This window comes from Rutidosis leptorrhynchoides, chromosome 10 (assembly GCF_046630445.1).
Source record: "Rutidosis leptorrhynchoides isolate AG116_Rl617_1_P2 chromosome 10, CSIRO_AGI_Rlap_v1, whole genome shotgun sequence".
Lineage (NCBI taxonomy): Eukaryota > Viridiplantae > Streptophyta > Magnoliopsida > Asterales > Asteraceae > Rutidosis > Rutidosis leptorrhynchoides.
Genome location: NC_092342.1, coordinates 259,512,155 through 259,535,598, shown reverse-complemented (window position 1 = coordinate 259,535,598; position 23,444 = coordinate 259,512,155). Strand labels below are relative to the sequence as shown.

The window sequence follows — 23,444 nt, the reverse complement described above, 5'->3', positions numbered from 1 at the left end:
ACGTTTTCTTGAAAAATATGCCATGTACGACTCCATGCACATAGCTTGTCTAACATATAAGCAAACAGCGGAAGACTTCTAGAAAATCTGAGTATAACATGCTAACAAGTGTCAACACAAAAGTTGGTGAGTTCATTGTAGCGACCCCGACAAATCGTCAAGTGACGGCGTCGTCTACGTGGGTCCCTTTACCTGGTCATAAGTCTTTATGACAACGTTTGACCAAAATATGTCGCCTTCATTTCAAAATAAAGATTGTTTCCAAAGTTTACAAGAATTGTTCAACCAAAAGTTAAGTTACAAGGTTATAAGTACAAATGAAATCTAGGCGACACGGTTTAAAGTAAAGTCAAAAGACGCTCCAGGAAATGCATGTATACTCGACATCCAATGCAAGTATCAATTAATGAGCGGAAGCATGTATCACATATCGTGCAAGACCTGAGAAAAACATAGAAATCTGTCAACGAAAACGTTGGTGAAATCATAGGTTTAGTAAGTAAATTGTATTGAACCACAAGGTTCTTTAAGAATTGTTCAACCAGAATCGTTCACATTCCAAAATAGTATTTGTATCACGAGCACCCAATTATCAAGGCTTAACCGAATCTTCCCTCTGAATTTTGAATTTAGTGTTAGAACTTACACTATACATTGTTGAAATTATATTTCATTCACTAACGGTAGCGAACCGTCTGAATGAGGGTTTGTTAAACCCGTATGGCCACACAACATAATTACACGCTTACACTTACACCCTGCAAGTGGAACTAATGATAATTGGATTGAGGACTTTTGTTCAAACTCGTATGCATCTTTGTATTCGTATTTGTTCACAATGTAAAAGCATGAAAAGTAAATAAGTATGAAATGTATGTGTTTCTCAGCCCACGATGTAAAGAATAAAAGTGATTGAAAAAGTGGGACTATGATCTCACCTTGAGTGCAAGAGTTAATAAAGTACTTCGACAAGTAAACGCGTGCAAAGACAAAGCTAGTCTTGACCTAAACATATAGGTTATATCAATAACGGTAAACACAAACGGTCAAAGATGTTCAATTAGTCCTATGGCTCGTTACGACTCGATTATGAAGCATGTGAGTCAAATTGTCAAGTTTCATGCAAGATACAAGTATAGAATCATGTTAGAAAGATTGCATAATTAATTGGTTAAGTTTGACAAAAAGTCAAACTTGGTCAAAGTCAACGAAAAAGTCAACATGTTCGGGTCGGGTCTCGGACAAATTTTCTATGCTAGTTATTCATATATAAGCATGTTAGAACAAGTTGCATGCGAATTGGAAGTCTAAAACATGGCAAACATTTCACGTGAAACGGACATTGGAGACAGAAGCTGGGCACGGCTTATGCCGCGCCGCGGCCAGGCCTGTCGCGCCGCGACAATGGCCGTGGCCTGGTCCCAGGCCTGTTTCACTTGTTCAAGGCTTGGTCAATTTTCAAACAAACGCAAAACTCAAACCGTAAACAACTAGAAGACGTATCTTATACCGTTGGAAAGCTCTTTTGACAAGGAACACAACTAAACATGTTTCACCAAACAAAAACATCATTTATAATAGCCGAAAACTCATCAAGTGATCATTAAACGTTCATTTTTAAGGTTTCAAGTTCTTCAAATGCAATTTGAGTTTCGGGAAACCAATTCACACATATAATATGCCGTTTTGAAGGTAATGAAACATACATTACAACTAAACACTAATAATTAACATTCCATGGCATTCAAGCATCCAAAAATTCATGTCAAGAACTATCAAACCCTAGTCAAACATCTCAAAATCAATAATCATGTTTTTGGAGTTTCCTTAATCAACCTATACATCAAAACGAAGCTAATGATACTAGTAACACAATTAAAACATGAACTTTAACAATCAAACAACATTTAATCTTCCAAAATGCAAGATTAAGCAAACCCATTTCAAATGTTCAAACTAGTTACTCAAAACAACAAATCGAGCAAGTAAATCATATATTCATGCTAGACACGAGCCATAGACACTAACTAACACCATTTCAAATCAAAAACACGAATTTAGAGAAATCTAGAGTTTTAGAAATGTTACCCAAACGAGATGAAGTTGGTATCAAATTGTAGAGGATGAAGAGAGGATTCCAAATATGTAATTTGTTTTGTTGTAAGCCTCCTAGATCGAATTTAGATGATGAATGATTGAATTGGGTGTTTGTGTGTGTTCTTGCTAGAGAGAAAGAGAGAGGGATGGAGGTGATTGAATGGTGGTGTTTGGGGTGGACTAGTTGACCTAGTCAACTAGTTTGCCCCGTGTCAATTTTAGTCCCTCGAGTTTAGAAGCGGGTGCCGGATTTAACCGATCGAATATTTTTAAAACGCAAGTTAACGAGAGGTGTTATAATTAAATGACGGAATTATTATGAACGTTAGTCAACGGAAACTACGAATTTAAATAACGAAAGGTATTATTTTTAAAAAAAAAACGGGCGTTAAAATAATTTAACGGAAAAATGCGGGATGTTACATTATCCACACCTCAAAAGAAATTTCGTCCCGAAATTTAGTTGGAAGTAATAATCGGTATCTCTTACTCGGGACCTAGTGTAGTAACTCTACGAATGATTGAAGGTACTTTCTTAGACATTCCACGAATCCGGATAGTCGGGGTGTTACGTTGTATTAGGGCTTGGTTTTACGATCCACATGTTCAGCCGGTTTTCCTATGAAGAGGAGTTTGTCATCAATAGTTGGTGCATCTAAAAGGATTGCACATTCCTGTTCCGCATGACACGTTTCTAAGTTTGTTACACGAAATGTAGGATAAACGGAAACTTAATTGAGTCGGAAGTTCTAAACGGTAGGAAGCGGTTCCAATACGCCCCAAGGTTTCAAAAGGTTCGATACTGCGGATATAGCCTTTCTCGATTTCCCCAAAATGGATTACACCCCTCCAAGGTGCGGTTTCTCAATATTACGCGGTTACACACTGGGTTTGGTGAGGTTTTCATCTAAGTTTGGTATAACTCTTCTGGCGACAATGGGTTGTCTCGAGCCCTTCTCGGACTTGAACGATCTCAATTGTTGTTTCTTGATGGAGTTCAGATTTCGGTGGTTGATGCTTTGGTTAAATGAACAGGGGTATGACATTAGCGGTCATATAGGGTTTCGGAAAATGCGCGTGAACACACGAGTGGTAACTACTGTTGTAAGAGTGATCTACTAAAGGTGACAATACGAGTTTGTGACATGTCTTTCCAAGACGTAAATCGTTCGTTTGCTCGGTTCGTCAGTTTGTGGGAGATACGCGGTACATGTGTCTAAGCGGGTCTCCAAGGTTCCTTGTAAAACTAGAAGTGAAACGAGTATTTCAATACGGAATAATTGACAAGGATACACCGTGTTGGAATAGAATCTCTTAAGATACGTTTGAACAAGTTAGTTAGGGTTCGAAAAAAAATGTTCGTTAGGACTATTCACCCTCGTGGCGAATACTTATGTAATATGAGGAGTTTCTCTATCCATGGAGAAATGTTACAAGGAGTTTCTTTAAACGGAAAAGCGAACGGTAAAGATAGTAGTGAAATGAGGACTTAGAATAGGATGAGTTTACATCTCGAGATTGCCATAACGTGCCTCTAGTTGTCAAATGTTGAAGTCTGAAAGAGAAACGAGGTAGTACACGTAGTTGTATAGTTCGGGGTTGAATAATAGTTGACCGATTATCAGAAACACAAGGGCGTTAAGTCAAAGAAGAGTGAAGTATCGTTGGATTGTGTGCTATCTTAAATTCCAGTAATATCAGACGGTGACGGTGAAATAACAGAGGTATGTAGTGTGGTACATGATGACGAGAAGATTGATCGGATCCACAATTTAGTATTCGGATTCTTCGTGTAAAATAACGAATTTTAGTTATGTTGATTTTTGAGTCGAGAGAGTATGCCTTTCGGCGTTCAAATAGAAATATTTCCATGTTCGAGTTCCATCTGTTGCTATACGATTTTAACTAGAAATGTTGGTGTGAAGAATCACGTTCAAGGCTCGAACACGGAGAGGTTTATAGTTTTTCCTTAGTGAGTTAACGAGTTTAAAAGTCGGGTAACACGAGAAAAGTCAGAAATGAATCTTCGGTGATAACAGGCGAGTTCTAAGATTTTACGAATACAAGTCTGAGTTGAGAGAGTTTCATGATCACGTGTGGCTTGATTTCGAGATTGATTGTAATGCCTTGACCATTAACATCATGGTCTAGAAAATTTGACTTCGTTTAACAGAAATTCTCACTCGGAGAATTTGGTATAGAGTTGCTCTTTTCTCAAAAGTTCGAGCGTAAGATGGTGATGTTGTTCGTTTTCCTTCTTTACCTAAATAAGTTAAGACGTCATCTATAAATACGATAACAGATTTGTCTAGATAAGTTGCATACGTGATTTAGGAGGTTCATGAATATGGACGGAGTCCTAAATAAATCAAACGGTACTAAGAGAGATTTACAACTAACGTTGCGAGTTCGGAAATGGCTTAGGAGACATCGTCTCACTTAACCCCCAATTGATGATAACCGGAACGGAGGTCGTTTTGGAATACACACGGGATTCATGCAAGAAATCATGAGGTCATGGATGCGAGGGAGAGGGTATCGGTTTCCAACCGAAAATTACTCAGTTCACAATAATCTATACAAGATGATGGGGAAACAAATTTTTTTTTTTTTTTTTTTTTTTTTTTTACGAATAGGTTTCGAGCTCCCTAGTTCTATAGGTGTCAAGTCAAAAGTCTTAACGTATATCCTCCAATAAAATTTATAGGCACACAATATTTTCCGTTGGTCACTTAAATCGTCTAAGTAGTATCTAGGGGAAAAAGTGGAATGTAAAGAGCACGAGTCAAAGACTTGTTTATAAAATGTCTAACGGTAACCGAATCGAATAAACATGAAACGTGAGAATTTCGAGGAGAAACATACCCGTGACTAGTCCATCGTCGTCTCGGGCATCCTAGGCGTTGATGTTGAAAGTTTAACGGCGTGCGTTGGGGTTGATTTTCTTATTTGGGCACGCACTCCTAAAATGACCCGGTTGGCCACATTCAAAACAAACACCCGTCTTGGGTGCATTGGGCTCCTTTTGAGCGACGGGAGCGGTATTCCTACAATCGTGGGCTACATGGCCACTTCTTTGACACTTCAAGCAAAAAGGTTTGCCACATTCACCTAAATGATGTTTGTAGCACTCGTTACAATACGGTAGGTGTCCGGTATAACCTTTCTTGTCGTTGGGGATGAAGGGCTTTTTGGCGGGGTTGTTGTAATTGCTTGATTGGGGGGCTTCCCATTTTCTTTTGTTGTCACCCGATTTATCCTCGGCTTTAGGTGCCGGCACTTCAATTTCGTCCACTGTTTCAATCAATTGGCGGGCCATATTCAAAGCCTCTTGGTGGTTAGCGGGTTTGGATGACATTACTCCTTGTTTGATGCTCTTGGGGAGACCATCCATGTAAAGTTCAACCCTTAAAGATTCGGGGTTCACAAGATTTGGGCACATTAAAGCAAGTTCGGAGAATCGTTGATTATATGCCTTTAGGTCATTCCCGACCGCTTTTAAAGTTCTTAGTTCGTGTTCGAGCTTACGGGTCTCTTCGCGCGGGAAGTATTCGGTGATCATCTTTTTCTTTAAGTCGGCCCATGAGAGTGTGTGGGCTTCATCGATACCCACCGACAGCACATACGTATTCCACCATGTGAGGGCGATACCGGCAAAAGTGTGGGTGGAATATTTGACTTTGTCTTGGTCCCGACAACCGCTTATGCTAAAAACGGCTTCTGTTTGCTCAAACCATCGGGTGAGCACAACCGGTCCTCCGGTCCCATCGAAGGTGTGAGGTTTGCACCCCATGAAAGTTTTGTAGGAGCAACCCTCGTTTGAATTACCGGCTCCATGGTTGTTGTGGTTGTGGTTGTTATTGTTGTTGTTGGAGGAGTGACCGGCCATGGCCGCATCCACGGCAGTGGCTATCATACGTTGGAGGGCTTGTTCGGGAGTTTCGGGAGGAGCGCGTCGACGAGCCATTGTTCCTTCATGACACAAGAATATCGTTGGTTAGTATTTTCAACAATACTAACCGGAGTATGGAATAAGGATAGAGAGAAAATTTTCCTTGACTCGCCCTAAATTCTTTATGTCATAATGTCGGAACGTCCATGTGAATCACCGTAATATAATCCCGGAAATTATATTACCCTGATTCTCATGTGCATTTAACATTACTTCATAAAGTCAAGGTGGCGCGTCAACAAAATTTATTAACGTAAGATCAAGATCGAATACGAGTTAGATATGATAGAAGAGTTCGAGTATAAATGCACAAATAGTCAAGTAATTCCTACTGCAGTCTATATGCCGGTTGTAGTCTAGATTCACCTATGTACCCTATGACTCGGGGTGGACACAAATGAACTCTAAATCCCTACAACCAAGGCTCTGATACCACTTGTAGCGACCCCGACAAATCGTCAAGTGACGGCGTCGTCTACGTGGGTCCCTTTACCTGGTCATAAGTCTTTATGACAACGTTTGACCAAAATATGTCGCCTTCATTTCAAAATAAAGATTGTTTCCAAAGTTTACAAGAATTGTTCAACCAAAAGTTAAGTTACAAGGTTATAAGTACAAATGAAATCTAGGCGACACGGTTTAAAGTAAAGTCAAAAGACGCTCCAGGAAATGCATGTATACTCGACATCCAATGCAAGTATCAATTAATGAGCGGAAGCATGTATCACATATCGTGCAAGACCTGAGAAAAACATAGAAATCTGTCAACGAAAACGTTGGTGAAATCATAGGTTTAGTAAGTAAATTGTATTGAACCACAAGGTTCTTTAAGAATTGTTCAACCAGAATCGTTCACATTCCAAAATAGTATTTGTATCACGAGCACCCAATTATCAAGGCTTAACCGAATCTTCCCTCTGAATTTTGAATTTAGTGTTAGAACTTACACTATACATTGTTGAAATTATATTTCATTCACTAACGGTAGCGAACCGTCTGAATGAGGGTTTGTTAAACCCGTATGGCCACACAACATAATTACACGCTTACACTTACACCCTGCAAGTGGAACTAATGATAATTGGATTGAGGACTTTTGTTCAAACTCGTATGCATCTTTGTATTCGTATTTGTTCACAATGTAAAAGCATGAAAAGTAAATAAGTATGAAATGTATGTGTTTCTCAGCCCACGATGTAAAGAATAAAAGTGATTGAAAAAGTGGGACTATGATCTCACCTTGAGTGCAAGAGTTAATAAAGTACTTCGACAAGTAAACGCGTGCAAAGACAAAGCTAGTCTTGACCTAAACATATAGGTTATATCAATAACGGTAAACACAAACGGTCAAAGATGTTCAATTAGTCCTATGGCTCGTTACGACTCGATTATGAAGCATGTGAGTCAAATTGTCAAGTTTCATGCAAGATACAAGTATAGAATCATGTTAGAAAGATTGCATAATTAATTGGTTAAGTTTGACAAAAAGTCAAACTTGGTCAAAGTCAACGAAAAAGTCAACATGTTCGGGTCGGGTCTCGGACAAATTTTCTATGCTAGTTATTCATATATAAGCATGTTAGAATAAGTTGCATGCGAATTGGAAGTCTAAAACATGGCAAACATTTCACGTGAAACGGACATTGGAGACAGAAGCTGGGCACGGCTTATGCCGCGCCGCGGCCAGGCCTGTCGCGCCGCGACAATGGCCGTGGCCTGGTCCCAGGCCTGTTTCACTTGTTCAAGGCTTGGTCAATTTTCAAACAAACGCAAAACTCAAACCGTAAACAACTAGAAGACGTATCTTATACCGTTGGAAAGCTCTTTTGACAAGGAACACAACTAAACATGTTTCACCAAACAAAAACATCATTTATAATAGCCGAAAACTCATCAAGTGATCATTAAACGTTCATTTTTAAGGTTTCAAGTTCTTCAAATGCAATTTGAGTTTCGGGAAACCAATTCACACATATAATATGCCGTTTTGAAGCTAATGAAACATACATTACAACTAAACACTAATAATTAACATTCCATGGCATTCAAGCATCCAAAAATTCATGTCAAGAACTATCAAACCCTAGTCAAACATCTCAAAATCAATAATCATGTTTTTGGAGTTTCCTTAATCAACCTATACATCAAAACGAAGCTAATGATACTAGTAACACAATTAAAACATGAACTTTAACAATCAAACAACATTTAATCTTCCAAAATGCAAGATTAAGCAAACCCATTTCAAATGTTCAAACTAGTTACTCAAAACAACAAATCGAGCAAGTAAATCATATATTCATGCTAGACACGAGCCATAGACACTAACTAACACCATTTCAAATCAAAAACACGAATTTAGAGAAATCTAGAGTTTTAGAAATGTTACCCAAACGAGATGAAGTTGGTATCAAATTGTAGAGGATGAAGAGAGGATTCCAAATATGTAATTTGTTTTGTTGTAAGCCTCCTAGATCGAATTTAGATGATGAATGATTGAATTGGGTGTTTGTGTGTGTTCTTGCTAGAGAGAAAGAGAGAGGGATGGAGGTGATTGAATGGTGGTGTTTGGGGTGGACTAGTTGACCTAGTCAACTAGTTTGCCCCGTGTCAATTTTAGTCCCTCGAGTTTAGAAGCGGGTACCGGATTTAACCGATCGAATATTTTTAAAACGCAAGTTAACGAGAGGTGTTATAATTAAATGACGGAATTATTATGAACGTTAGTCAACGGAAACTACGAATTTAAATAACGAAAGGTATTATTTTTAAAAAAAAAACGGGCGTTAAAATAATTTAACGGAAAAATGCGGGATGTTACATTCATAGTTTTAGTGTTTCGCATAATCTGTATATAAAAGTGGATCACAAGATTTCAGTTGTTTCATCCAGAAACGTTTATCAAAAGTTTGTCAATAGATTCTACGTAACAGAGCACCCTGGTAACTAAGCTTTAACGTTATAATGATAAATACCCCATTCGTTTTAATACACGCAAACCAACGTGTCCTAAACTCAAATAACACACGTCCGTTAAAAGGCTAGCGCTCTAGCTCGGACGGGGATGTCAAGCCCTATGGATCCATATACTGTTATTCGCGCCCACCAGTCCATATCCTATGTACTGGCAGCTACTAGTTACCAAAGCTAAGGGATTTTCGGTTCAAACTCAGTGTAGAATTAAGTATGTACTTGTATCCATTACGTTTAAAATAAATTGCATGTATTCTCAGCCCAAAAATATATATTGCAAAAGCAATTAAAAAGGGAGCAATGAAACTCACCTTAGCAGCACATAAAGTTGTTCATCGTAATGTGACCGAAACTCAGAATATCAAATAATCGTAGATCTCAACCTAGAGAACATATGTTGGTTAATAAATGTCTATCAAGCTAGGTCAGGTCATAGTGTATCACAATCCTAATGCTCGATATCGACATAAAAAAGTTATCCAATATTGTTTCAAAAAGTCAATTTTGACAATAGTTCAACAAAACGAGACGTGCCTTATATAAGGATTCATTTACTCGGTTGGTAATATTTAAAAGTTCACTTTATCAGTCTCGTAAACAAGTTGTTTAAATCTTAATTGCAGATTCAAAAGCAATTTCAATTAACGTCAATCATAATTCAGTTGATCATATCTTTTAATCCGTTCATCGAAACTATTCGATATCTAAATGAAAAGTTATTGATTTTTCGCCAGCTTTCCAAAAACATGTATATCATATACCTTTTATAAGTAATATATGTATTTAATTAGTGATTCATTATAAACTGTTTAACGACAAAATTTAGTATACAAGCATGCATAAATATATATACTCGAGCACTAGACATGGATACATAATTAATATATAAAATATAATATATGAGTGCTTACGTATCAGTATTGAGAGTCAATATTGTAGAAAAGTACGTAGACATAACGGAGATGATAAACACTAGGTTTGATTCACAAATATACCCCCGAACATTACCCATAACCTCCTTGGCAATGACCCATAATTTCCTTAGCTCTATCCCGCTTGAAAACCATTTTGAAAGTGACACGCTCATAACCTCGTCGTAGTATTTTATGTATAATACTAATTAATAATATTAATAATAATAAGATTAATAATAATATTAATCTTAATCTTAATAATAATAATAATAACAATAATAATAATAATAATAATAATAATAAATAAAATAAATACGGAGTAATATTAGAGAAAGAAGTGTGAAAACTGAGCAATTTATAGAACCTTTTCTAAAAAAGTACCCCATGCGATCGCATGGGATTTGTGCTTCAAGGCTATGCGATCACATGGCACCCTGGGACAACTCACAAATTTTTAACTTATTGTTTGTCGACATAATTTTATATTATATATATAATATATTTAATTTATATAATTAATTATATATTATATTAAATTCACATGCATAGTTGACTTGTAATTTTTATTCTGATAAGTCGTACGTCATCACTCGACTTATGTCCCAGTTCCGGTTTTTCAAATGTCCTTTCGTACGCTGAGAAAAACTTGCATTTTACGTTTCGTGTCACGTACCTTTGTCAAAATATAGCCTTAAATTATCCCTAAACTATACCACTCAAAGTATATCTTAAACTTTCGAGTATTTTGGTCATTTACTTTTATAAATCATCGTCTCGCTATTTGTTAATATATATATAATAACAATTCGTTTTTATGACCAAGTTAATATTATATTTTATCGTATTGTTAAATATATATTTTCAATATTAATAAACACGTTTTAAAATACATATCGCAAGTTATTCATATATCTAATTCCAACAGTTAATATTCCTTATTATTGTATGTGTCCAAATTACGTTATTTAAACAAACACTTTACCATTTATTCCGAATACCGTTAAGAATGAATGATTTCCCAAATCAACGTGGACCTCACAACAGAGACCCGTAATAATATCATAATCCTTAAGGGACTCATTAAATATCTTTTAATTCAATAGTTTGGTATAATCTTTTAATTCCGTAGTTGAATATATCAATCAGATAATCAAACCAATAAGTTTAATGCACAGTATCATTTACTTAACATTTTGTTACGTTTTAAAGTTATAGTATGTATATATATATATATATATATATATATATATATATATATATATATATATATATATATATATATTTACATATAATTGTTCGTGAATCGTTGAGAACAATCGAAGGGTAATTAAATAGTTCAAGAATTTTGAGATTCAACTTCATGGACTTTGCTTATCGTGTCGGAAACGTTAAAGATTAAGTTTAAATTTGGTCAGAAATTTCCGGGTCATCACACCATAACACCCATAAATAAACACTCCATATACACATACGTATAATTACTCCACTCACCTTAGAGTCTTTTGCGAAAGATAACCGAGTTTGCAACTTCAATGTAACGTACCTAGTACATTTAGCACATAATCAATCACAACTCAAGTTGGTCAACCAACTTACTCTCCATTCTAGTGCCATTTTGACCCAAGGTGAAATTCTGACCCATTTGCGCCCTTAACCCTAATACTTTCCAAATATGGTCTTAAACACTTTAAAATCACAAGTTTGGTGTGTTCTCGTACACATTTAACAACCTAGGTCGCCCAAGACCCATTTGACCCATTTCGAGGTCAACACGCCCATTTGGGTCACCCACAACCCAAATTACACCCACTAACATTAACTACAAATGTGCTAGCGATTTATTAAGCCTTTAAGACCCATTTACACACATTAACTTTTCAAAACCCTAGGTTAGTCATCTTTTGGGTCTTCATGACCCAAACTTACCCAAAACCCCCAAATCACTAACAAGTGAGTTTTAAGTGCAACACTAACCCAAACCCTAACCTTTGACACAATTTAAGTAAAGAAATTAGGTTTTATAACTTACCAACACAATCACCACGTAGCTAGCGACTAGATGAACAACTTTAGAACTCGCACCAAGACTCGATTCAATCTCTTTCTTCCTTTAATGGAGCTCTCTCACTCTAGAACCTCCTCTCTCTAGGATTTAATGGAAGATGATAAAGTAGATGGAAAAGGAGTAATGAGGCTCACCAAAACTGATATAGGGCCTTAAAGTCGTCCACAAAGTGAAATTACCAAACTACTCCTTTTTAAATAACAAAAATACCAAAGCTGGCTCGTCAGGCCATCTGGACGGCGTCCAGCCCTTCAAAACGGGACGGTGTCCCACCCTGTTGGATGGCGTCCAACACAACTGATGAAAACTGGATCTTATAACTCTCCCCCACCTGAACCGGATTGCGCCCTCGCAATCCACGCCGCATGACAAGCAGGAAGATAGACCAAAACAAATTCTTCGGGCTCCCAAGTGAACTCGGAACCTATACTTCGACGCCATTGAACCTTATAAGTTCTCACCTTTTTATTTCTCAATCTTTTCACTTTTTCGTCAAGTATAGCAATCGGCTCCTCAACATACTCTAACTTATTGTTTAGCTCAATTTCGTCTAATGACACCCATGAAGAATCATCCGCAAGACACTTACGGAGATGGGAAACATGAAATGTATTATGGATCCCCGCAAGTTCCTTGGGTAATTCCAAACGGTATGCAACTTTGCCAATACGAGCTAAAACTTTAAAAGGGCCAATAAACCGAGGAGCTAACTTTCCCCAATTTCGAAACCGGATAATACCTTTCCATGGCGAAACCTTAAGCATCACCATGTCGCCCTCTTGGAATTCGATCATTCGCCTACGTTTATCGGCATACGACTTTTGTCTATCTTGCGCCTTTTTTAAATGATCCCGAATCACATCAATCTTGCTATTCGTCTCTAAAACCAAATCAGTACTCCCGATTTCCTTTTGTCCCACTTCACCCCAACAAATTGGAGTTCGACATCTTCGCCCATAAAGCATCTCATACGGGGGCATCCCGATACTAGTATGATAACTATTATTGTACGAGAATTCCACCAAAGGTAAGTGCTCGTCCCAACTACCACCGAAATCAATAATACACACCCGTAACATATCCTCTAACGTTTGATTCGTACGTTCGGTTTGACCGTCCGTTTGAGGATGATACGCAGTGCTCAATTTTAATTGTGTACCCATATCTTCATGAAACTTTTCCCAAAACCGAGATGTAAAACGAGTATCTCGATCCGAAATAATAGATATAGGAACCCCATGTCGAGCGACCACTTCCTTGATAAACAACTTAGCCAAGGCCTCTGACGATATCGCTTCCTGAATGGGAAGAAACAAAGCACTTTTTGTCAATCTGTCAACTATCACCCAAATTGAATCAAATTGGGTTCTCGCCGTCTTTGGTAACTTTGTGATAAAATTCATGGTAATGTGCTCCCATTTCCACTTCAGGATTTCTAACGGTTGTAACTTACCATATGGCTTTTGGTGTTCGGCTTTAACTTGTAAACACGTGACGCATTGCTCAACATACTTAACAACATCACGTTTCATGCCCGGCCACCAATACTCCTTCCTTAAATCAAGATACATTTTTGTTGCGCCTGGATGAATGGAATACTTTGACTTATGTGCTTCATCAAGTAGCACTCGTCGATAATCCCCTATCTTAGGCACCCACACTCTTCCTTGAAAAGACAACAAACCACGCTAGCCCATAGTAATGAACTCCGATTGCCCCACTATTCGTTCCGCATGCTTGTTGTGAACGTAAGCCTCTATTTGAATCACACCAAATTTTTCAAGAAAATCGTTAGTAATAATCATACGTAACAATCCCAATCGTAACGCCGGATGATGACTCTTTCGACTTAACGCATTCGCGACCACATTCGCCTTGCCCGGATGATAAAGTATCTCACAATCATAGTCTTTTACCACATCCATCCACCTACGTTGACGATAATTTAAATCTCGTTGATTAAAGAGATGTTTCAAACTCTTATGATCCGAATAAATCGTACTCTTGACACCATACAAGTAATGGCGCCAAATTTTCAACGCATGCACAACCGCCGCCAACTCAAGATCATGAGTCGGATATCTCGTTTCGTGTTCCTTTAATTGTTGAGAGACGTAAGCGATGACTTTACCTCTTTGCATTAGAACACACCCGAGCCCATTTAGTGAAGCATCACAATAAACCGTCATGTCTTCCGCACCTTCCGGCAACACCAACACCAGAGTTTGACACAACTTTTCTTTTAACAATTGAAAAGCAATTTCTTGCTCGTTCTCCCAAATAAACCTCGCGTTCTTCCTCGTCAATTTCATCAACGAAGAAGCGATCTTAGAAAAGTCTTGGATAAACCGACGATAATAACCGGCCAATCCGAGAAAACTTCGGATTTTCGTAGGCGTAGTCGGTCGTCCCCAACTCTTCACCGTTTCAATCTTCCCAGGATCTACTTGAATACCATCCTTGTTCACAATATGACCAAGGAATTGAACTTCCCTTAACCAAAATTCACATTTTGAGAACTTTGCGTACAACTTTTCCTTCCGCAACGTCTTTAACACACACCGCAAATGAAGTTCATGTTCTTTCATACTCTTCGAATAGACAAGTATGTCGTCAATGAACACAATTACTGACTTATCCAACATAGGTTGGCACACTCGGTTCATAAGGTCCATGAATGTCGCCGGTGCATTCGTAAGACCAAAAGGCATAACTATAAACTCAAAATGCCCATAACGCGTTCGAAAAGCCGTTTTATCGATATATTCCTCGCGGACCCGCATTTGGTGATAGCCGGATCGTAGGTCGATTTTAGAGAAATACGTTGCACCTTGAAGTTGGTCAAACAAATCGTCAATCCGTGGCAATGGATAGCGATTCTTGATCGTCACTTTATTCAACTCCCTATAATCGATGCACATCCGCATACTACTAGGGATGGCATCGGGCCGGGTTTGGACCGGGTTTAGGTAATCCCAGACCCGAACCCGATTAAAAAATCATGTCTCAAACCCGGCCCGAAACCCATCGGGTCCCCATTTACTAACTAACTATCGGGTTTCGAGTTTTCTCATGGGTAAACGGGGATCCCGCTTACTTACTAACAATTGAGTTGACGGGTTTTCCCCGCGGGTATTTCTTGAACAATTTATCACTAACAATTTATCTTACTTGAACTAACGTCTAGACTTATAGTTGCCACATTTTTATTGTAACTAATTTAATCGTTTGCAATATTGAACAACCTATCAGTAAAAATTTCACCTATTCTTGAACTAGACTTGCTGTAGGTACAAATACTACAAAAATACTAAAATAGCAATTACCACAAATGAATATATGTAAATGTATTCAAGTGTTATTACTGTTACTAATGAAAATTGAATAGTTAAATAGGTTACTGACATGTGCAGTTATATCATAGTCTTGTTATTAATATTAATTATAATTATAATTTATTTAGTTTTAATATTACTAAAATCCTCATCGGGTCGGGTATTCGGGCCGGGTAAGCGGGTTTTTAGCTAAACCCATCCCCAGACTCGAACCCGGGAAAAAAATTAAAATAATCCCCATACCCGGCCCAAGACCCGCGGACCCGGACCAAACCCGGCCTAATAATATCTGGTTTCGGGTTTTCCCATCGGGTCCGGGTATTTTTGCCATCTCTACATACTACCATCCTTCTTTTTCACAAATAAAACCGGAGCACCCCACGGCGAAGCACTCGGTTGAATGAAACCCTTCTCAAGTAACTCTTGGGTTTGATTTAACAACTCTTGCATTTCCGTCGGTGCTAAACGATAAGGAGTTTTAGCAATGGGAGTAGCTCCCGGAACCAACTCAATGCGAAATTCAACTTGTCTTTCCGCCAGAACACCCGGTAACTCATCCGGAAAAACGTCTTCAAACTCATTTACCACCGAAATTTCACGAATGGGTGGTGGCTCATCACGAGTATCAACAACATGGGCAAGAAAAGCCATGCCACCACTAACAAGGAAACGATGTGCCCGTGCAAAAGTGCATATCGGCACAAGTCTTCTACGCTTATCACCGTGAATAATTAACTCTCCCCCACTTGGGGTCTTCAGTTATGTCTAGGGATGGCAATGGATACCCGATCCAGTGGATATTCATCCGATTCACCCGATTATTCGTGAATATGGACGATCTAAATGGATATGGATATGGATGTAGATGAAAAAACCTTAAATAGAAATAAAGAAAATATAAAGAAGAAGAAAGTCCAAATATCCATCCCATATTTTTTTATTTTTTTACTGCGAAAATATTAATATATATATAAAGATTGCAAATATCCGGTGGTACATACGAACAATAATAATTAAAAGGTCTCGCTCTGATTATCCTACAAATTGGATGATAACATTGAAAGAGAACGAGCACATTGAAGTGTAAAAGACATTACAATTGATTATCCATCAAACCTAAATCTAAAAATATATAAAACCGGGGGGACGTATCTAACGCTTCAAATGCCTTAAACTCGAAAGCCGCTCAATTATGGGGAATGGAATGAGAGAAATAAATGGGTTTCACATGATTCCCGAAAGGGTATGGGGTTTACAATTTATTTACGCAAATAAAACCCGCCGTTGAAGCTTTTGCTGCTTCTTCTTCTGACCTGCAACTGAACCCCAAAACCCCTAATTATCTCAGAGAATGCCTTCAATGGATACCGGAAACCGAAATAACTTCTCCAATAATTCAAACAACAAAAACCACCAGCCTCAACTTAAACCTAATTCCGATCCCAACTCCGACGTCAGGTCCAAGTTATTCTAACTCACGCAATACATATGAATATATATTGTCTATATTTATTAGTCACCTGCAAATATAATCCTTAGCTAATATTGTAATGTTTTCAGGAAATTCAATAAAATTCAACACCAGAGAAGATCTTTACCCATTGCTTCAGGTACTATCACTTTTTTTTTTTTTTTTTTTTTTTTTTTTTTTTTTAACGGCCTTCAGGTACTATCACTGATATTTTTTTTTTTTTTTTTTTTCTTCATTTGAAGCCCTAAATTTCATATCCATGATTAAATTTATGAATATATGCTATAAGGTACTTTAGTTTATGATTAAATGGTATGTTATATGTTCTTTTTAGTTGAAAAAAGACTTGTGGAAGAGGTAAATAAAAACGATACCTTGATAATTGTCGGTGAAACCGGAAGTGGAAAGACCACACGTGAGTTTTCGTACTTCATAATTTGTATTTAACCTAATGTTAACCTTCTTATTATGACTTGTCACTAACAGTATCATATTTGAATAAATGTTATATTGTGATAGAGTTACCTCAGTATCTGTACAATGGAGGTTTCTGTGGCGATGGAGGAACGATTGGAATTACTCAACCGAGACGTGTTGCTGCAGTAACCGTTGCAAAACGTGTAGCTGAAGAATGCGGTGTTAAATTGGGCGAAAAAGTTGGGTACTCAATTAGGTTTGAAGATGTCACCTCCACTTCAACAAGGATTAAGTACATGACCGACGGGCTTCTATTAAGGTTAACTTATAACTCTGCACATTTTGCTACCTTTTTCTAGACTACAAAGCTGATCTTATAACAATATGCAGTAATACATAGTATTAGCTTAGGTTTTTAAATAAATTATGCTGCAATAGTGAACCAAATCTGCATGATTATTAACTGTAAGCTGATAAAGGTTGTATATGCTTACAGGGAAGCACTTTTGGACCCGTATCTCTCACGTTATTCGGTTATAGTTGTTGATGAAGCTCATGAAAGGACTGTGCAGACTGATGTGTTGCTAGGTTTACTAAAAGATGTACAAAAGAAGAGATCTCAAAGTTCTATTCAATCTAATAATGATCTAATGAAGATGAACAATGGTAACCTGGAGAAAGAAGACAAGAATGGTCAAGCTGGCAGTGTTATAAAACAACATGTAGTCAAAAAATTAAATCCATTGAAGTTAATCATCATGTCTGCTAGTTTAGATGCACGCGGCTTTTCAGAGTATTTTAATGGAGCAAAAGCTGTTCATGTTCAGGGACGACAATTTCCTGTTGATATTTTGTACACTGCTCAACCGGAAACTGATTGTTTGGATGCAGCTTTAGTTACCATATTTCAGGTATTTGGTTCACCTTTTCGACTTTTCTGTTACTATTTTGTTTGATTTTTTGATAATTTTTGTTTTGTTTTGTTAGATACATTTGGAGGAGGGACCCGGTGATATACTAGTATTTCTTTCTGGTCAAGAAGAGATTGAATCAGTCGAGGGTCTTGTGAGAGAGAATCTTAAGAAGTTACCCGAAGCCAATCAGAAACTTGTAATCTTGCCTTTATTCTCTTCTTTACCGTCTGAGAAGCAAATGAAAGTTTTCACACCTGCTTTGGATGGGTTCAGAAAGGTAGACATCTTATCAGATACTTTTATTAGGGTGCGTTAGATAAAACTGAATGATTAAGCGCTGATTGGTTCATAATCTCAATGATTCAAAGATTATGAATGAATCTCGTTCTGAATGATAATAACCTGTTTGATAATCATTATGAACGAACACTCTAATGATGTATAATTACCCTATTAACCTTTTAGATGAATAAATAAAATAATGTAAATGTTTGATAATTATTTTGGATATATTTTAGTAAGGGTCTTAAAAGAAAATGTATGCGCTTAATGGTTAAGAGATAATTTCAACTAAGGATAGTTAAACACGGATTTTTGTTTCATTCATCACCACTTGTCATTTAGAGTTAGAAACAAACGCGCTGAATGCTGAACCGCTGAATCACTTCATTAAGAGGCAATCAAATGCACCCTAAGTGACATTGTATCGAGTTATTATCTCATGTATGTATGTAAAACTCATGTCATATATATGTTGTAATCTATCTGTAGTGTATTAATAAGTTATCTGTTGATTTGGTTTTTGCTATTTTAGGTAATATTGGCAACTAATATTGCTGAAACATCTGTAACCATACCTGGAATCAAGTACGTTATCGATCCTGGATTAGTAAAAGTGCGCAGTTATTCTCCTGATAGTGGCATTGAATCTTTAATTGTTGTCAAAACTTCAAAAGCTCAAGCTCTTCAAAGAAGGTAAATACATTTATAATATTGATTTGGATCCAAAAAATGTTGTCTTTATTCTTGGATGGTGTAAATTTAACTTAAAAGATTAAATCTTTATTTTTCTAATGTTGCAGTGGACGTGCAGGGCGTGAAGGACCCGGGAAATGTTTTCGTCTTTATCCCGAGAGCCGATTCGAAGGACTCGACGATTCAACAGTGCCCGAGATCAAAAGATGCAACCTTTCGAATGTTATTCTGCAGCTTAGTGCTCTTGGTGTCGATGATATACTCGGGTTTGATTTCATGGAGAAACCTGATAGGTATTAGAACAAACATTTATTTATTTTTATTATTTTTTTTCCTTTTTAATAAAGAAATTAACAGTATTTTTAATGCAAAGGTCATATTGTTGTTGGTGAAAAACATATTATTTTGTGAGTGCAGGTTGGCGGTTATTAGATCACTTGAATTGTTGTACTTGCTAGGGGCGTTAACAGACGAAAAGAAACTATCCGATCCAATTGGACAACAAATGGCCCGTTTACCGTTAGAACCAAATGATTCAAAAGCTCTAATTTTGGCTAGCCAATTTGATTGTTTAGAAGAAATGTTAATTGTTGTCGCAATGTTATCAGTCGAATCTATCTTTTATGCTCCTCGTGAAAAACTAGAAGAGGTACGTTAGTACGTATGCACCTTCTTTACTTTCTAACATGTTGTTCTGTCTTATTAATTTAGTCATTAAATCTTTTTTTGTTGCATTTTTAATAAGTTTAAGGGTTTATTCAAAATTTTTTTCAGTCACGGGCTGCAATTAAGTGTTTTTCAAGCCCAGACGGAGACCATCTAACATTGCTTAACGTATATCGTATTGCTGCTGAATTTTTGGAGAAGAATAAGGCAGAAAATGGTAATGAAAAGGCTGAAAAGAATTTGAGAAAATGGTGCAAAGATAACTTCATCAACGGTCGCTCGTTAAAACATGCTCGTGATGTTTACAAGTTTGTTACTTTTTATCTCTACTCTCTGATCAAGGCATTACTAGATGTGACAGTTTGATCTATTTACTAAAAGGGTTACTTTTGTCCCATTGTAGGTTATATAACCCAAATAATACCATTGGAACATATAAACTTTCAAAAAGTGCATTAATATAAACAGCTAAACTTTTTTAACCTGGAACAAAAACACGTGATTTCGTGTCATCCTACTTGGCGCTAAGTTTATAACGTACAGTGATATTATTTGGGGTATGTAGTCTACAACGGGACAAAAGTGAAAGTATATGGTCTATTTGTAGCTTTAACCCTTACCAAAATGGGTTAAATAAAAAAATGGGTTAAATGGAAAAATGTTTTTTACAGTTTGACCCAACCTGTTACAACCCATTTTGTCTTGGAAAAATGCCTTTACATGTGATTTCTCTTGTTACTTTCCTTTTAATGAGTTTTTCAGAAAATCTGAATATTTGGTGTTTTTGTTTTGCAGTCAAATTCGGGAAAACGTTGAACAAATGGGCCTTAAGATATCTTCGTGTGGAGATGATATGCTTCAGCTTCGAAGATGCCTTGCTGCTTCTTATTTTCTGAATGCAGCCCTGAAGCAACCTGATGGTACATACAGGTGATGTATCCATAACCCATTTTGACACCTTCATTAAAAAATACTCTTTTTTATTGTGAAAGTTGCAGAAACCAAACCTAATTTAGTTCAACGGAAGTTGTCAAGTGACAATACATGTATCATGCGGATGAAAATAAATAATTACTATGTAATTTCATAATTAGGGCGATTTGTATATACTTAACTGGGGTTTGTCATTTGCAGGGTTATGGCAAATGGTCAGATTGCAGAAATTCACCCGACCTCTATTCTGCGGCGTACAAAACCAGAATGCATTATATTTTACAATTTAGTTCAAACAACGCGTAATTATGTGCGCAATGTTACCAGAATTGATTATTTATGGTTAGCAGAGCTGGCCCCCCAATGTTATGCCTTGAAGGATTAATATCAATCCTTGTTTGTTACTCTTTTCATTGTAAGACTCAATGTTCTTGTTAAAGGAATTAAATTTTAAACTTCCATTAATCGATTAATAAGGTCAAATCAAAGTCATTATTAAACACTAATGCTTTTTAAAAAAAACTAGTCTTCAGTCTAAAAAGATATGAAATTTGTTATATTTCTGCCTATTGTAAACCTTATCAGTTCAATATATTTACATGAATCTTAATTAGTCATAGTTGAATGCCCATATTTTTTTAAACGACAAATGAATCTTCATACAAGATTACAAGATACAACTATTAAGAACTTGAGATTACAATACACACAGATGGGATCAAACATATAAGAAGTAAATGTGTAATAAAATGATGCAATATGGTTCTCTGTTTTAAACTAGAATTCAATTCAATTTAACTTGAAATTTTGTACAATGAAATGAAAGAAAGACGAAACTAGAAGAAGCCTGCTGATGAAATCCATCAAGTTATAAAAAGTAATTAACAATCAGTTTAAATCAAATGACCAACGATGCAATTCAGAACGCGCACACATATATAAACAGTCAATGATAACATCTTCTTCACCTCAAGATCCAACACTTTCCAAATCCTCGAGTCGGTCCAATTAGCTTACTACAGATTTAATAAAAGATGTCCCAGCACTAACAATGATGATGTTGGTACGAGCCATAATTTACCCAACAAAGGTATGTTCGCCTGTTCACCACTTACTTTTTGGCCTTTGAGAACCTGAGGCATCGGTATTTCTCACCACTTACGGTAATTTCAAGAGCGCCGTCTTGATTATCTTGGTTAGATGCCGTTCCCATGAGCACACTCTTCTCTTTTTCAAGGTTTTCTCTCTCCGTTTTCAGCCTCGCTTCTTGTCTAGCAATTTCTGCCTGAAACAACCAATTAAAAAAAAATAAGAGTCTTCATTTCGTGTACACCTACTCAAGTATACAACTAGTCTTGCTTATAAAACACCATATATAATAAAAGAATTTTAAAGAGAGATGCACATCCATTTAACTAATCATGTTAGCAATATATTGATGTCTATATCAGCAAATGATGTGTCTTTTTGAAGTGTAAAAACTTATAAAAATGTATCCCCTAACACAGTTTGTTATAAAAATGCATCAAAAGATCTGAATCTGTTGCAGGATCATCAGCATTAATAAAAAGAAGGGTAAAAGGTCTCCATAGCAACACTCAATAATATTCCTCTTCCTTATATGGCGCCCTATACGATTAGTAGGTCATATCTAATATGCTTTATATGCATATAAGAATTGGCTACTAATAACAAACACTCTAACAATTAGGGATATCAGTGACTAAATAAATCAACACTGAACAATCTATACCCAGATTATTAACCAAATTGAAACCTAAATTTCTAATTTTATACTGTATATCCTTAGAATCGTTATCTACAATATACACACCTACATTAATAAGACTATATGCAGCAATTTAGGCTACATTTCGGGTGCAATAAAAACCCTAGAAATAAAGCACTGAACTAAATTAGGGCGGGCTAATATAATAAATCTCAAAATTAAACAACAGGATATGAATATTAATTAATATATGAATAAAAATAAATAAATGAAAAATTAATGACCTCACGACGAGAGAGTTCTTGTTTCCAAGCAGCTTCACGTTCAGCGACTTCACGTTCACGTTCTTCGATGTAACTTTGCATCTCTCTTTCTTTCATAATTCTGTCTTGTATATCTGCTTCTAATGCTTCTTTCAATTCTTCTACAAACTTATCCACTACTGCTTTTATTCTCATTGACATCTTCTTCTTTTAAAAAAATTAAAATCGATTGAATGATTGTATTTGTAACCAATCAAATAAAATCGAATCGAATCTCTTTTGATGCTTTGAAGATACAGCAAGTTAAGTTTGGGTTTAGAATTTGAGCCAAGAAATATGGTAGCTGTATTTGTGTAATTGTGTAATTGTGTGTGTGATGAAGCCAAATAGTTTCTTTTTTTTGCAGGTTACTACGTCCAACTTTTATTCACTTTCACTTTTGTGTTCATATATTTTTAAATTTAAATTAACCTGCTTTTTGTTAGCGAAAAACGAACTATTATTACCGTGTCTTTCATCGTGAAAGACCAATCAAAGGTACACGAAACAGCCCGGTGTGTTGGTTTTAAGAAACGATCTAAACAACTAACCTCAACAAAGTGAGCCAAGCCGGAGAAAACAACAAAAACGCAGGCAACACACCACTAAGCCCAACAAGCAAGAATAAACAACACACTAAAAAATCAAGAAAAAAAACTACAAATTAAAAATAAAACCCGACCAAGATCATAACCAGAAGA

General features: G+C 36.6%; 2 protein-coding genes across 2 annotated transcripts; one reads left to right on the top strand and one right to left on the bottom strand.

The window, feature by feature from the left end:
- The first annotated feature begins 16,519 nt into the window (after nucleotides 1-16,519).
- Nucleotides 16,520-21,125, top strand: LOC139872154 (pre-mRNA-splicing factor ATP-dependent RNA helicase DEAH10). Its single transcript, XM_071859977.1, has 12 exons — nucleotides 16,520-16,794; nucleotides 16,897-16,946; nucleotides 17,142-17,222; nucleotides 17,327-17,543; nucleotides 17,721-18,135; nucleotides 18,212-18,415; nucleotides 18,953-19,113; nucleotides 19,221-19,406; nucleotides 19,531-19,762; nucleotides 19,888-20,087; nucleotides 20,575-20,709; nucleotides 20,914-21,125. The coding sequence occupies exons 1-12, from the start codon at nucleotides 16,688-16,690 to the stop codon at nucleotides 21,095-21,097; spliced, it is 2,172 nt and encodes a 723-aa protein (XP_071716078.1). The 5' UTR covers nucleotides 16,520-16,687; the 3' UTR covers nucleotides 21,098-21,125.
- A 438-nt stretch (nucleotides 21,126-21,563) lies between these two features.
- On the bottom strand, nucleotides 21,564-23,034 carry LOC139873579 (uncharacterized). Its single transcript, XM_071861514.1, has 2 exons — nucleotides 22,726-23,034; nucleotides 21,564-21,997 (listed from the first exon to the last, which is right to left on the bottom strand). Exons 1-2 carry the CDS (start codon nucleotides 22,903-22,905, stop codon nucleotides 21,824-21,826), a joined length of 354 nt encoding a protein of 117 aa, XP_071717615.1. The 5' UTR covers nucleotides 22,906-23,034; the 3' UTR covers nucleotides 21,564-21,823.
- Nucleotides 23,035-23,444: the final 410 nt, after the last annotated feature.

Coding starts and splice junctions, on each gene's coding strand:
- LOC139872154 (XM_071859977.1), top strand. CDS start 16,688: ATGCCTTCAATGGATACCGGAAACCGAAATAACTTCTCCAATAATTCA. Junction 16,795..16,896: donor GATCCCAACTCCGACGTCAG/GTCCAAGTTATT, acceptor TAATGTTTTCAG/GAAATTCAATAAAATTCAAC. Junction 16,947..17,141: donor ATCTTTACCCATTGCTTCAG/GTACTATCACTT, acceptor TGTTCTTTTTAG/TTGAAAAAAGACTTGTGGAA.
- LOC139873579 (XM_071861514.1), bottom strand. CDS start 22,905: ATGTCAATGAGAATAAAAGCAGTAGTGGATAAGTTTGTAGAAGAATTG. Junction 21,998..22,725: donor AAGAACTCTCTCGTCGTGAG/GTCATTAATTTT, acceptor TGGTTGTTTCAG/GCAGAAATTGCTAGACAAGA.